This window comes from Panulirus ornatus, chromosome 17 (assembly GCF_036320965.1).
Source record: "Panulirus ornatus isolate Po-2019 chromosome 17, ASM3632096v1, whole genome shotgun sequence".
Classification (NCBI taxonomy): Eukaryota; Metazoa; Arthropoda; class Malacostraca; order Decapoda; family Palinuridae; genus Panulirus; species Panulirus ornatus.
Window position 1 is genome coordinate 232221 of NC_092240.1, and position 15054 is coordinate 247274.

General features: G+C 41.4%; 1 protein-coding gene across 1 annotated transcript; it reads left to right on the plus strand.

The window, feature by feature from the left end:
* Positions 1 to 342: 342 nt before the first annotated feature.
* Positions 343 to 13817, plus strand: LOC139754492 (uncharacterized). Its single transcript, XM_071671757.1, has 3 exons — positions 343 to 1783; positions 4883 to 5106; positions 12231 to 13817. The coding sequence occupies exons 2-3, from the start codon at positions 5062 to 5064 to the stop codon at positions 12876 to 12878; spliced, it is 693 nt and encodes a 230-aa protein (XP_071527858.1). The 5' UTR covers positions 343 to 1783; positions 4883 to 5061; the 3' UTR covers positions 12879 to 13817.
* Positions 13818 to 15054: the final 1237 nt, after the last annotated feature.

Genomic DNA, 15054 nt, shown 5'->3' on the forward strand with positions numbered 1-15054 from the left:
GATTTTGTGTGATCGGGGCCTGAACATGCAGGAGGGTGAAAGGAGGGCAAGGAATAGAGTGAATTGGAGCGATGGTATACCGGGGTTGACGTGCTGTCAGTGGATTGAATCAGGGCATGTGAAGCGTCTGGGGTAAACCATGGAAAGCTGTGTAGGTATGTATATTTGCATGTGTGGACGTATGTATATACATGTGTATGGGGGTGGGTTGGGCCATTTCTTTCGTCTGTTTCCTTGCGCTACCTCGCAAACGCGGGAGACAGCGACAAAGCAAAAGAAAAAAAAAATATATATATATATATATATATATATATATATACATAATATATATATATATATATATATATATATTTTTATTATATTATTATTATACTTTGTCGCTGTCTATATATATATAATTGTCTAAGCGCGCATTTGCATTATATCTAATACACTCTTGTTAAAGACCAATGCATATCTATCACTCTCTATCTTACTGTTGTTTTTCTGTTCTTCTCACCGCGCTTTGCTTCATCAGATAAGTGATCACAAAATGACTTATATTCCTTTGCAATGTAATTTTGAAATACATGAGACACTTTAGACACACGAACACTGCCAATCTTTAGTAAAATTGAATATATTTGATGTAGCACAATATAATGAACATACAGGAATAGATTGCAGTGTTACAGACGAGATCGGCGACGTAGTACAGGTGTTGATCGGTGGACAGTATTCCTTCGAAGTTCATGCGTGGTAGTGCAATAGGTAGGGATCAAACTCGTTGGTTCAACATACGGGGGTTTCCCTGAGGTCTTCACTCATTGGAAAGTTCGGTGAAGACAGACAATGGGGTCATTTGGGATGCTAACGAGAATAATTGTAGATCCTAGCTTGCCCTGCACATTGATGATTCATGAAAGAATTATAATATTTTAATGCATACTATAACAGATGACAGAAACCATGTACATGATAGAATACAAGCTTGTATCTAGTACTTTTGTCCGTGACTGAAGCTATCGGAATTACGCATACAAAACTATGTTAAAGCTGCAAAAATGTATAAAACTTTAGTTTCAGAATGTGAATATAGATATAAAAATATTACTGATCAGTGAAGGTATAGATAATCATGGTACACTGTTCGGAAAACTTATATATGAGGTAGAAAATCATGACTATTAATCCTAACTTAGTGATCAAGTTGGGAAAATTTCAGCCCCACCAACGGAATTTTACAACTTAAATATTCTTTAGAAAATAATTCTCATATTAACTAAATTTTGTAATAGATGGACGTATACTAAATCTTAATTCCTAAATGTATTTTCATCAAACAATTTACTTTAGAGTATACATAAAACCTTTGTTGACGGTAAGGAAAATTTCAGAGTATCACGTGGGACCAAGAGAGCAATTCAGATGCTCTCTTGCCACCATATGAGTCTTCTCTTATCACTAAGCTCATTCTAAATAGCAACATAGATGTTCCAGCACGTCAACACAGGTGTTACAGCAAGTCAGCACAGGTGCTCCAGCCCGCTCTCGAACGATCTCGGAGTTACTTCATCGAAAACATTCGTGTCGTGACACCTGTGCGTCGGACCTGCGAAGATGCTACCTAGGGGTTCCATCAGCCCGTAGAGGTGATCCAGCACCACACCCCATGCGCTATGGCACGAGTGGGAGCCTGCTCTAGCGTGGTTACTGAGATCCATCAGAGTGACTACAGTCGTGTTCCAGTGTGACAACACGAACTGTCTATGACAGACAAAGGTCCTCCAGCACAGCTGTAGAGGTGTGTACCTTACGTCAGAAATACAGCACAGCAGCCTAGCCTCAGCGGGCCTGGCCAGACCAGTGCATAACACATAGTATTTACAGCACCATGACAGTTGCGGTGACACATTATAACGTAGCCTTGTTACACAAGCAATCACACATCACTGGGAGCCCATTACAGCGCCACAGACTCAGGTGACAATAAGTAGAGCTTTTATTTCCGTTACGTAGACACAGCAAAAATCAGCAGCCTGCAATCACGGTTGTATAGTATTGCTTCTCTGTAGGAGGCTAGCAGAGCAACATCTGTCCCTCCCCAGCAGGAGGCTAGCAGGGCAACATCCCTCACTCCCCAGCAGGAGCATTATTATAACCCTAGTTACTGAAGCTCAACAGGTTCAGATCACACCATTGTTATAACATCACCGTAGCACAACGATGCACACCTGCTGACTTCGACAACACTAAATCATCATTACCGAATATCATCATGAGACAACAGCTCATCACAGCAGCTTCGGTAGCGTCGCACGTCATCGTACAATAGTCTCGCATCAGAACGATGCAAATCCTTTGACAGTATACTGAAATTTGGGAAAGATCTAATTCTCTCTCTCTCTCTCTCTCTCTCTCTCTCTCTCTCTCTCTCTCTCTCTCTCTCTCTCTCTCTCTCTCTCTCTCTCTCTCTCTCTCTCTCTCTCTCATGGTCCACCACACATATATCAATAAGACAGGCAACACTACAACCAGAGATACTAAAAACATATGGCATACCGGACAGCCAAACAACTGGTTTACGTCGTAGGCAGAAGCCCAACAACCAACAAACGGTAATTAGATGGCACAAAAACTGGATAATGAAACAGTCACGCTTCACTCAAACATCCAGCTGGTTGTGGAAACAGACAACACGACAGGCAGACAATACAACACCTAACCAAAACAGCAGGAAGGTAACACGGCTGCCATCCTACACTGCAGCTCACTACAGAGAGAGAGAGAGAGAGAGAGAGAGAGAGAGAGAGAGAGAGAGAGAGAAAACACTGTACAGTAGCTAAACAGTCACGATTACATCCGGCAAACACTGCTATCAGAAAAAAAAAAGAGTTGTGAGACATTCCAGCAAATTTACGAAGGTGATTGAACACAACAGCCAAACAACAGAAAAGCTTGCTAGCACAACAGCCAGCTAACACAGTAACTAGCTAGCACAGCATCAACTGGGTACAACAACCAGTTAATGTAGCAGCCAGATAACATAGCAGTGATTAGGTAATTCAACCTGATTTAACAAACACAATAATCAGATAGGAAAAGAACCATACAAAGACCAACGAACCAATAGATGAGGCAAGCATGATAACATACAGACCACACGACAACTAGCTGGTACACTGACACCACAGTGGCTAGATATTATTTAGGGAGGCAGCACAATAGCTAGAAGACACAAGAGCTAGGAAACATGGCAGTCAACCAATAGATATATTAGGCTACATAACAGTCAGCAAACACAAAACACAGGCAACAAAGCAGTCAGCCAGCACAAGAGATGGGCTACATAGCAAGAAGCCAAGATGTATGGCAGAAAACACAACAGGTATACAGCATAGCTGGTATCTAATTTAATAACCAGACAATGATGAGAGAAGTTAAGATTACAGCCAGGTAACACAGTAATCAATAGGAAAGATATAAAAGAACATAATAGTCAGTCAGTTCAACAGCCAGAATATATAGCAGACAGTCAGCAAGCCAACCTGAGAACATAGCAACAAATCAGCACAACAACCAAAAAATACAGCAGGCAGTCGGTACAACCAGAGAATATAGCAAACAGTCAGCACAACACCCAGAGAATACAGCAGCCAGTCAGTAAAACAACCAGAGAACATACTGAGCCAGTCAGCACAACCAGCGAATATAGAAGTCATTCAGGACAACAGTTACTAAAGAACAAAGCAGCCAGTCAGCACAACAACCAGAGAATGCAGCAGCCAGTCAGGTCAACAAGTAGAGAACATAGCAGCCATTCAGCACGTTAACTAGAGAACTATGCAGACATAAAGGAGGGCAACTAGACAACCCTGCAGTCAGAACATGCAACAGACATGTTGTACACCAGACACACAATACGGCATTGAAAAGGTATAGCTAGCTCAAACAGAAGCCCATAATCATCGCCAAATATAGCACTCAGACATAAAAGTGTCCAGTTAGAATAAGTGAAGAGTATAGCAGGCGGATAAGAGAGTCAAGACAACGCCATACCCAGACAACTCACTAGTTTGGCAACATAAACCGCCCTATAAAACAGCTATCGGACAATATGCTAGGGAAATAGCAAAGCAACGAGGAAGTAATACAAACAGTTATCGAGAGATACAAATACCAAAGGAGACAGACAACATGAAAGACAGAAACACTGCAGCCAGATGAAAAGCCTTCTGGTAACGTACAGACCAAAACACAACACAGAATGTGGAACATTCAGACAACAAAGCAAATAGACAACTTAAAGGAAGGCAAGTAAATGCAACCAGACAACATAACAGCAAGCTATTGTTACCTCCAGAAAATACAAAAATTGACAAAATTTGACTCACGACCTGTGAGTGACTAACGAGCAAGGAATGATCACATCGTCTCCCCCATGCAAGACAATAGGCTCCCCGACCTGTGGATGACCAGGAGAGACTAATGAATAGTGAATGACGAAAGTGTCCCCCAAAGCATGGCGGTGCGCCCACCGACTTGTGGGAGACAGTGATTAACGAGCATTGAGCGACGACAATGTTTCCAGCAGGCAAATTGGTGAGCTCCTCGACCTGTGAGCGACGGACAATGACTAAGGAGTAAGTGGGAATGTTGTCTCCCGCAGGCAATGCAGTAGGTACTCCAACTTATGAGTGACGGACGGAGACTAACGTGCACTCAGCGACGACTATGTTTCAGCCAGGAAGGGTGGCGGGACCTCCGACCTGTTAACGACCGACAATGACTAACCAGTGGTGAGTGGCAGTAGTGTCTTTCTCAAGCAAGGCGGTGGGCTTCCCGACCTGTGAGCGGTGGACAGTGACTAACGAGTAATGAGTGACAACAGTGTCTCCACCAGGCAAGGCTGTGGGCCCTCCGACATGTGAGCGGGTGTCTGGCAGATGGTCTCAGTGTTCACAGCAGAGCTGCGGTGCTGGTGTGTCAGTTCGCTGGTCAACAGACAACGGCCGCTGTCAGCTAATCAACCAGACCCGCTTGTGTCAACTGCGTCCGTGTCAGAATCAACGTCAGCCCCAAATGCAGCCCATCACTGATCATCTCTCCAGAAAACATCACATCAGGGTCAGTTATGAACATTTCTACTTGTTGGCCATATTTAGTTATGGTAGTTTCATCCACTTATACACTACTATGTCTCTCCTAGTATACATCACTGTCCCTTACAGCAAGCCCACCTCCCTGTCTCCTTCCGTGATCATTTATCCTGTGTCGCTATCTATCCCCTGCACTCCTTACGTCATTGTGTATATCATTGTAGTAATCACCTCTGTTTCTCATTCCGTTGCCCACTGCCCCTCAGCAACCATCCAACTGTTTGCCTTACTGGCACCTTAAGCACCTCCACTGATGAATACAATTTTGACATCTTTATTTACATTGCCTTTCATTTCTCACGTACCTCTGTTGATGTTATCCACAACTCTGACAGCCGACTCGCCCGAACCTCTGACGATATTTAGGAGGAGCACTGGTCTTTCTTAATCTGAGTTTTGAGCAGTTGTAATGATTTATGAAAAAAGATCTATTATGTTGTTAATAAAACAAACAAAAGCACACCAGGAAAAGAATTTCCCTTTATGGCTGACCATCAACATCCAGTTGTGCCCAAGGTCACTACACAATAAGAGAAGCTGTACAAATTGTATTCTAAATGACAGAAAGGTTGAGTTTTTTGCCCCTGTGTCCTATGCGCGTATGAATCTGGCTCTGACTACCTTTGCTGAGTAGGTTTATGAGCTTTAAAGGAAACATCATCGATCACATGATCACACACCTTTGGATCAGTAGCCTGTTTAGAGGATTTACAGGTATTGCTATTCTACACAATTCCTGAAAATATAAACTTTAAGTCACGTGATTAAAGGAGCTGCTCTTTTTGTATAGTCATAGGTAAAAACAAACTGATTTAAACAGACAGTATCGCTCGGCACCATGAATGGAAGATCTTATACAAAAAGCATTCATTTATGCAGTATATCTCCCTCTAACAAACTTATCTTCACCCGCTAGATTATCATCCTATGTCCTGATCATCATAGGTAAGGTGCAGCGCATCCTCACGAAACTGCTGTTAAGGTGCTGATTGTTGAAGACAAGAGTGAGGTTAGAGAAAATAGATAAAAGAAGCATAACAAAAACAGTATGTTGTATCTCTTACAGTACGAAATATAACTGGAAATGCCAACCTTCGCGAGCGAATGGTGTATGTCTCCATCCAACAAATGCATCTTCACTACACTCTCGATACCTCTGGTCTCAGAAATGGCTCCTCGTGTTAGGATTAGGTTGCTTAGAGTTAGGAAGAAAATCAAACCAAAAATAAAAGAGGAGCTGACCATAAACGATGTGTTCTCTCTTTTACGAAGACAGACATGAAAATGAGACATTGGGGGAAAAAGGCTGTGTTCCCTTCTACGGTGGGATACGTAAAGAATAATGTAAAGTGAGCAAGACAAAGCTGCACACTCTAATGTGAAGAGCGTTATTCCATCGTCAACTGTTTCCTGGCAGTTTGGTCCAACTGCTCTACACTCTACCTTTGCAATTATTAGTCTGTCTTTAACATACGACTGAATGTAACCAAACAAATGAAAAACTCAATAATGGGAAAACAATAACACCAGAATAAATGAATAGAAATACAGAATCACTTAGTGTAATGAATCAAAGAATCAATTAGTAAGAAATATAGAATGATAAAAGCTCAGATAACATGAGCAGGACAAAAATATAGTAAAGATATATTTGTAATGGAAATCACATGATAATTTTCATAAATGTTTAAATGATTAAAAGATAAAATGTTTGTAAGAACAAATTTGTCTGAAGATTGTGATCAAAACTTGCCTTTTAAAGTAAATAGTCTGAAAGAACTGCTGACCCAAGGCGTCCACCTTACGGATAAGCTTGTGAAAAAATGACAACCTGGGGAAGTTACCTCGTTATCTAGGGAAGATATGATGTTACCTGGGCAAGATATGGTGTTACCTGGGCAGGATATGGTGTTACCTGGGCAAGATATGGTGTTACCTGGGCAAGATATTGTGTTACTTGTGCAAGATATGGTGTTACCTGGGCAAGATATTGTGTTACTTGTGCAAGATATGGTGTTACCTGGGCAAGATACGGTGTTACCTGGCAAGATACGGTGTTAACTTGGCAAGATATGGTGTTACCAGGGCAAGATACGGTGTTACTTGGCAAGATACAGTGTTACCTCGGCAAGATACATTGTTATCTGGGCAAGATACAGTGTTAACTGGGCAAGATATAGTGTTATCTGGGCAAGATACAGTGTTACCTGGGCAAGTTACCTTGTCACCTAGGCAAGATATTGTTACTTGAGCAACCTGCTTTGCTACCTCGGCAAGATACAGTGTTGTCTGGGCAAGATACATCTATATCTGAGTAAGATATAGTGTTACTTGGGGAAGATACATTGTTACTTAAGCAACTTAAAGTGTTACATGAGCAAGCAACATTTTACCTGGGCAAGATACAGTGTTGCCTGGGCAAGATACAGTAATACCTGCTCAAGTATGGCGTTATCTGGGCATGATACAGTGCTACTTAAGTAGGATACAGTGTTACTTGGGTAAGACAAAGTGTTACCTGGGCAAGAAACAATATTAAATGGGCAAAATAGTGGTTCGTAGGACTAGTCTGAATCCTGACCAGCCTTGGTCCCTTTATCGTAGATACAGATGCCAGATAGGCCCATATTATTTTTGTTATGGTTTCAATGTCTTGAACCAAGTCACCGTTTTCCGTAATTATTGGATCTATTGTCTGGGCAATGACTCCGGCATTTAACATAACAGTAACACCCAATAAGGTTTCCTTTGCTCTTTTCAATAATATAAGCTTATATTAATTTTGTCTTTAACTCTCATAGTTTCTTTACGCAAATTTGCATAACTTAATAGTCTGTATATTACGCATTGCCATGTATATTACCTCTACTACTTTGAAGATTTTACCCAAGCTTTTTCAAGCCACATGCACGTCACTGCATCATCCCAGGTTTGCCTGTTAAGAGCAATGCCTAGATCATTAAAATTTGCACTTGTAAAATAGGGTATTTTTTTCGTACATGTCCTGTTGACCAACATTACATACAGAGCTGAAAGAGACTTCAAAAGTACTTAATCGGTGAACACTTCAACCTCCAATTTGGTCTCCCACTTCTCCTCGTTCCCTCCACCTCTGACATATATCCTCTTTGTCAATCTTTCCTTACTCATTCTCTTCATGTGACCAAACCATTTCAAAATACCCTCTTCTGCTCTCTCAACCACACTCTTTTTATTACCACATATCTCTCTTACCCTTTCATTACTTACTCGATCAAACCACCTCACATCACATATTGTCCTCCAACATCTCATTTCCAACACATCCACCCTCCTCCGCACAAATCTATCTATAGCCCACGCCTCGCAACCATATAACATTGTTGGAACCACTATTCCTTCAAACATAACCATTTTTGTTTTCCATGATAACGTTCTCGCCTTCCACACATTTTTCAACGATCCCAGAAATTTCGCCCCCTCCCCCACCCTATGATTCACTTCCGCTTCCATGGTTCTATCCACTGCCAAATACACTCCCAGATATCAAAAACACTTCACATCCTCCTGTTTTTCTCAATTCAAACTTACCTCCTAATTGACTTGTCCCTCAACCCTACTGTACCCAATAACACTGCTCTTATTCACATTCGTTCTCAACTTTCTTCTTTCTCACACTTTACCAAACTCAGTCACCAGCTTCTGCAGTTTCTCACCCGAATCAGCCACCAGCACTGGATCATCAGAGAACAACAACTGACTTCCTAAGCCCTTTTATCGACAACAGACTGCATACTTGCCCCTCTCTCCAAGACTCTTGCATTCACCTCCCTAACAAACCCATCCATAAACAAATTAAACAACCATGGAGACATCACGCACCCCTGCCGCAAACCGACATTCACTGAGAACCAATCGCTTTCCTTTCTTCCTACACGTACACATGCCTTACATCCTCGATAAGAACTTTTCACTGCTTCTAACAACTTGCCTCCCACACCATACATTTTTAATACCTTCCATAGAGCATCCCTATCAACTTTATCACATGCCTTCTCCAGATTCATAAATGCTACATACAAATAAATCTGTCTTTCTAAGTATTTTTCACACACATTCTTCAAAGCAAACCCCTGATCCACACATCCTCTACCACTTCTGAAACCACAATGCTCTCCCCCAATCTGATGTTCTGTACATGCCTTCACCCTCTCAATCAATACCCTCCCATATTCAATTATCTATTTATTCATTTATTATACTTTGTCGCTGTCTCCCGCGTTAGCGAGGTAGCGCAATGACCCAACCCACCCACATACAATGTATATACATACACGTCCACACACGCACATATACATACCTATGTATCTCATCGTATACATATATATACACACACAGACATATATATATATATACACATGTACATAATTCATACTGTCTGCCTTTATTCATTCCCATCGCCATCCCGCCACATATGAAATGACAACCTCCTCCCACCTCATGTGCGCGAGGAAGCGCTAGAAAAAGACAACAAAGGCCACATTCGTTCACACTCAGTCTCTAGCTGTCATGCATAATGCACCGAAACCACAGCTCCCTTTCCACATCCAGGCCCCACGAAACTTTTCATGGTTTACCACAGACGGTTCACATGCCCTGGTTCAATCCATTGACAGCACGTCGACCCCGGTATACCACATCGATCCAATTCACTCTATTCTTTGCACGTCTTTCACCCTCCTGCATGTTCAGGCCCCGATCACTCTCATACCTTTTCATTACTTACTCGATCAACCACCTCACACCACATATTATCCTCAAACATCTCATCCAGCACACCCACCCTCCTGCGCACAACTCTATCTATAGCCCACGCCTCGCAACCATATAACATTGTTGGAACCACTATTCCTTCAAACATACCCATTTTTGTTTCCAAAATAACGTTCTCGACTTCCACAAATTTTTCAACACTCCCAGAACTTTCGCCCCCTCCGCCACCCTATGATTCACTTTCGCTTACATGGTTCCATCTGCTGCCAAATCTACTCCCAGATATCTAAAACACCTCACTTCCTTCAGTTTTTCTCCATTCAAACTTACCTCCCAATTGACTTGTCCCTCAACCAAACTGTACCTAATAATCTTGCTCTTATTCACATTTACTCTCAGCTTTCTTCTTTCACACACTTTACCAAGCTCAGTCACCAGCTTCTGCAGTTTCTCATCAGCGAACAACAATTGACTCACTTCCCAAGCTCTCTCATTCACAACAGACTGCATGCTTGCCCCTCTTTCCAAAACTCTTGCATTCACCTCCCTAACAACCCCATCCATAAACAAATCAAACAACCATGGAGACATCACGCACCCCTGCCACAAACCAACATTCACTGAGAACGAATCACTTTCCTCTCCTCCTACTCGCACACATCCCTTACATCCTTGAGAAAAACTTTTCACTGCTTCTAACAACTTGCCTCCCACACCATATATTCTTAATACCCTCCCATATGTATATATGTATATATATATATATATATATATATATATATATATATATATATATATATATATATATATATATATATATATATATATATATATATATATATATATATATATATATATATATATATATATATATATATATATATGCTTCGAAAAATATGGATTTGTAGGTCGTATTTATGGTTCCGGTGAAGGTAAATGATAAGACTGAAAGAAATGCTCTAATGGAGGTATGAAGCTTATATGGTGTGGGAGGAATGCTTGTAGAATAGATGAGACGTTTTTATCATGGGTGTAAAGTATGATTACGAGTAAGACTACTGGAGAGTCAGTCGTTCAAAGTGAGAGTTGGTCTTCGGCTTGGGTGCTTAGTATCACCATAACTGTCTTTCATATTTGCTTAAAGACTGGGTGGTGAAAGAAGCAAATGCGAGAATTTTATAGGGAGGGGCGATTGTGTAGTCTGTAGAAGATGAGGATGTTTAGAAAATGAGTCAATTGTTTGTTGATGATACCGCACTGGTGGCAGATTCTAGTGAAGAATTGCAGAAGTTGGTGACTTAGTTTGGGAGAATACTGAGAACAGATATGAATGAAAGCAAGGTTATTAGGAATAGTAGGATTAAGGGCCATATAGATTGGGTTGCGAGTTTCACTGAAGAAAAACTGGAGGAAGGGAAGTGCTTTAGATAGCTGGGAGTGGATATGGCAGCAAATGAAACCATGGAATCGGGATTGACTCTTAGGGTAGGTGAGTAGGCGAAAGTTCTGGTAGCACTAAAGAATGAGCGGAATGAGAGATCGTTGTCTGGGAGGGTAAAATTGAGTTTGTTTAAAGGTATAGCTGTTCGAACAATGTTATATGGATGTGGGGCATAGGCTATAGATGATGTGCGGAGGTGAGTGGATGTCTTAGAAATTATATGTTTGACAATATTTGGTGTGAGGTGGTTTGACCTAGTAGGTAAAGAAGAGGGAGAGGGTTGTGTGTTAATGAGCAGATTGTGCTTGAGGGAGCTGAAGAGGATGTTCTGAAAAGTTGGACATATCAGGGAAATGAATGAAGAGAGGTTAACATGGAGGATATATGTGTCAGAAGTGGAGGGAACAAGGTGAAGTTGTTGACCAAACTGGAGATGGAGGGATGGCGTGAAAAGTATTTTGAGTGATTGGGACCTGATCATTCAGGAGGATGAAATGAGTGCACTTGATAGAGTGGATTGTAACGATGCGGTATGTAGAGGTCGACGTTCTTTCAATGGACTGAAATAAGGTTTGTGTAGCGGGCGAGTGTAAGAATGGACATTTCTGTGGGGCCTGGTTATGGATAGGGAGCTGTGGTTTTGCTGCTTAACACATGATAACTAGGAAATGGATGTGTATGAATGCAGTCTTTCTTCGTCTGTTCCTAGAGATACCTCGTTAACACGGGACACGGCGATTATCAACAGATTATATATTCCACATGTATCTGAATAACTTGGTCTTTCCTAGGCATTTCTGCGTCAGTTTACACCATGTTGCCCGGTACATCAAATTTATACAGCCCTTCCGCTACTTGTGTACATGTGTACTTTCTTGTACCTTCTTGTGTATTTTCAGCGTGGGCACACGTGTAAGGCGACACAAAGGCAGGTCAAGCCAGTCCGTCTGCGCGCTGGTTGGTGTATTAGTGAGCGACGCTACAGACCCAAGTTCTGTGGCGCCTGCAGTGGACGCTGTTGCAGCGTGTACACCTCTACCACTATCTCCATCGCCTTCCTCTGTCCTCTGCACGCCAACACCGACCTCCTGGCTGCCCCGCATGCCAGTCATCCCGTCCTCTCAGACCCCTTTCCGCCACGCCCGCGCCTGCACGCCCAGACGGCCACGACAAACGCCCCCAGTGTGTACGACATGATGGACGAGGGTCAGCCGGTGCTTGAGTCCGTCCTCACATACCCACAACCACAACTCCACACCCAACGGTACTCTCACAACTCCCTCTACCAGGACGACCCGGCTGACGACGATTATCAAAACAAACACGACGACCTAGACGACCAACCATCGTATGAACACGAAAACTTGACGGTGGACGACGACCTTGAGTACGACGACATCAAGAGCGACAACTACGAAGTAGTACATTACCAGTTGGAGTGGATCATGAGGTGTAAGTGTAGCGTGAGCTGCGAAACCCAAGACTCCGCCAAACACACCTTACATACTCCCTCACTCATACAGGAAGCCACCACAACTCCAACATAACTAAAGCCATGCCATCAATACCACTAATTCATAACTTGTCGAGAGACTGGAGTTCCCGAACGACAGAAGTTACCTCCAGCATACAACATGAATCGTCGCTTATTGGCGTGTTCTATTGAGGGGCTTCATGGAAGATCATGGAAGTATCAGTATAGTCTTAGGAAAAATAGATACAAATACCGTCATGAGGATAACATGTCGAGTGATTCGTGTATGACACCATGAGGATTGTGGACACTTGAGAGCATATGTTCACCTGGGAAATTATGAAAGTTGTTTAAAATGACCACCAAATGCGCAAGATATCTCAAAGGGAATGAAAAATAATGTTCAAATGAAGATAATATGTCTATTCATACACTTAATGTATGATATGCGAGCATTACCAATTAAAAAAGATATGATGCAAATCTGTCAAACGTTATAAATAAAGTCCTGAAGTATACATAAATGATAGATGACCGAAGTGGCCGCTAATAGAAATAGAAAATTTTACTGAGCTATCTCAGGAACACCACATATGAAGTAATAGAATGATTCGCTTGAAGTAATCCAGTGGGTGGTAAGCATAGGAAAAACAAGTAAAAGAATCAATGACATATTCAAACAATGTTACAATTTTCGTGACGACAGTGACGTAGATGTGATAATAAGGCTAAATATCACTGGGTGTGACTGTAGATATTCATATTAAAGTGTTATACAGTGATAAAGAAGGTTGCTACACAGCTTACCGAAGGTAAACAATCGTTGACTGGTGCTTACTCTGAACAAAACATCTCTCACAGTACAGCTGAAAGCATAAACATTCACTGCTGAAGTTTATCCCTACTGAGAAAAAACTCATAGTTACCCCTCATGTGTGCGAGGTAGCGATATATATATATATATATATATATATATATATATATATATATATATATATATATATATATATATATATATATATATATATATATATATATTTACTCTTCTTTTCTGAAAACCCATACAAATCTTCACCTTAGCCTCCGCAAGATAATGATCAGACATCCCTCCAGTTGCACCTCTCAGCACATTAACATCCAAAAGTCTCTCTTTCGCACGCCTGTCAATTAACACGTAATCCAATAACGCTCTCTGGCCATCTCTCCTACTTACATAAGTATACTTATGTATATCTCGCTTTTTAAACCAGGTATTCCCAATCATCAGTCCTTTTTCAGCACATAAATCTACAAGCTCTTCACCATTTCCATTTACAACACTGAACACCCCATGTATACCAATTATTCCCTCAACTGCCACATTACTCACCTTTGCATTCAAATCACCCATCACTATGACCCGGTCTCGTGCATCAAAACCACTAACACACTCATTCAGCTGCTCCCAAAACACTTGCCTCTCTTGATCTTTCTTCTCATGCCCAGGTGCATATGCACCAATAATCACCCACCTCTCTCCATCAACTTTCAGTTTTACCCATATTAATCGAGAATTTACTTTCTTACACTCTATCACATACTCCCACAACTCCCACAACGCAAATATACATACCTACACAGCTTTCCATGGTTTACCCCAGACGCTTCACATGCCTTGATTCAATCCACTGACAGCACGTCAACCCCGGTATACCACATCGCTCCAATTCACTCTATTCCTTGCCCTCCTTTCACCCTCCTGCATGTTCAGGCCCCGATCACACAAAATCTTTTTCACTCCATCTTTCCACCTCCAATTTGGTCTCCCTCTTCTCCTCGTTCCCTCCACCTCCGACACATATATCCTCTTTGTCAATCTTTCCTCACTCATTCTCTCAATGTGCCCAAACCACTTCAAAACACCCTCTTCTGCTCTCTCCACCACGCTCTTTTTATTTCCACACATCTCTCTTACCCTTACGTTACTCACTCGATCAAACCACCTCACACCACACATTGTCCTCAAACATCTCATTTCCAGCACATCCATCCTCCTGCGCACAACTCTATCCATAGCCCACGCCTCGCAACCATACAACATTGTTGGAACCACTATTCCTTCAAACATATATATATATATATATATATATATATATATATATATATATATATATATATATATATATATATATATATATATATATATATATATATATATATATATATTTATATATATATATATATATATATATATATATATATATATATAT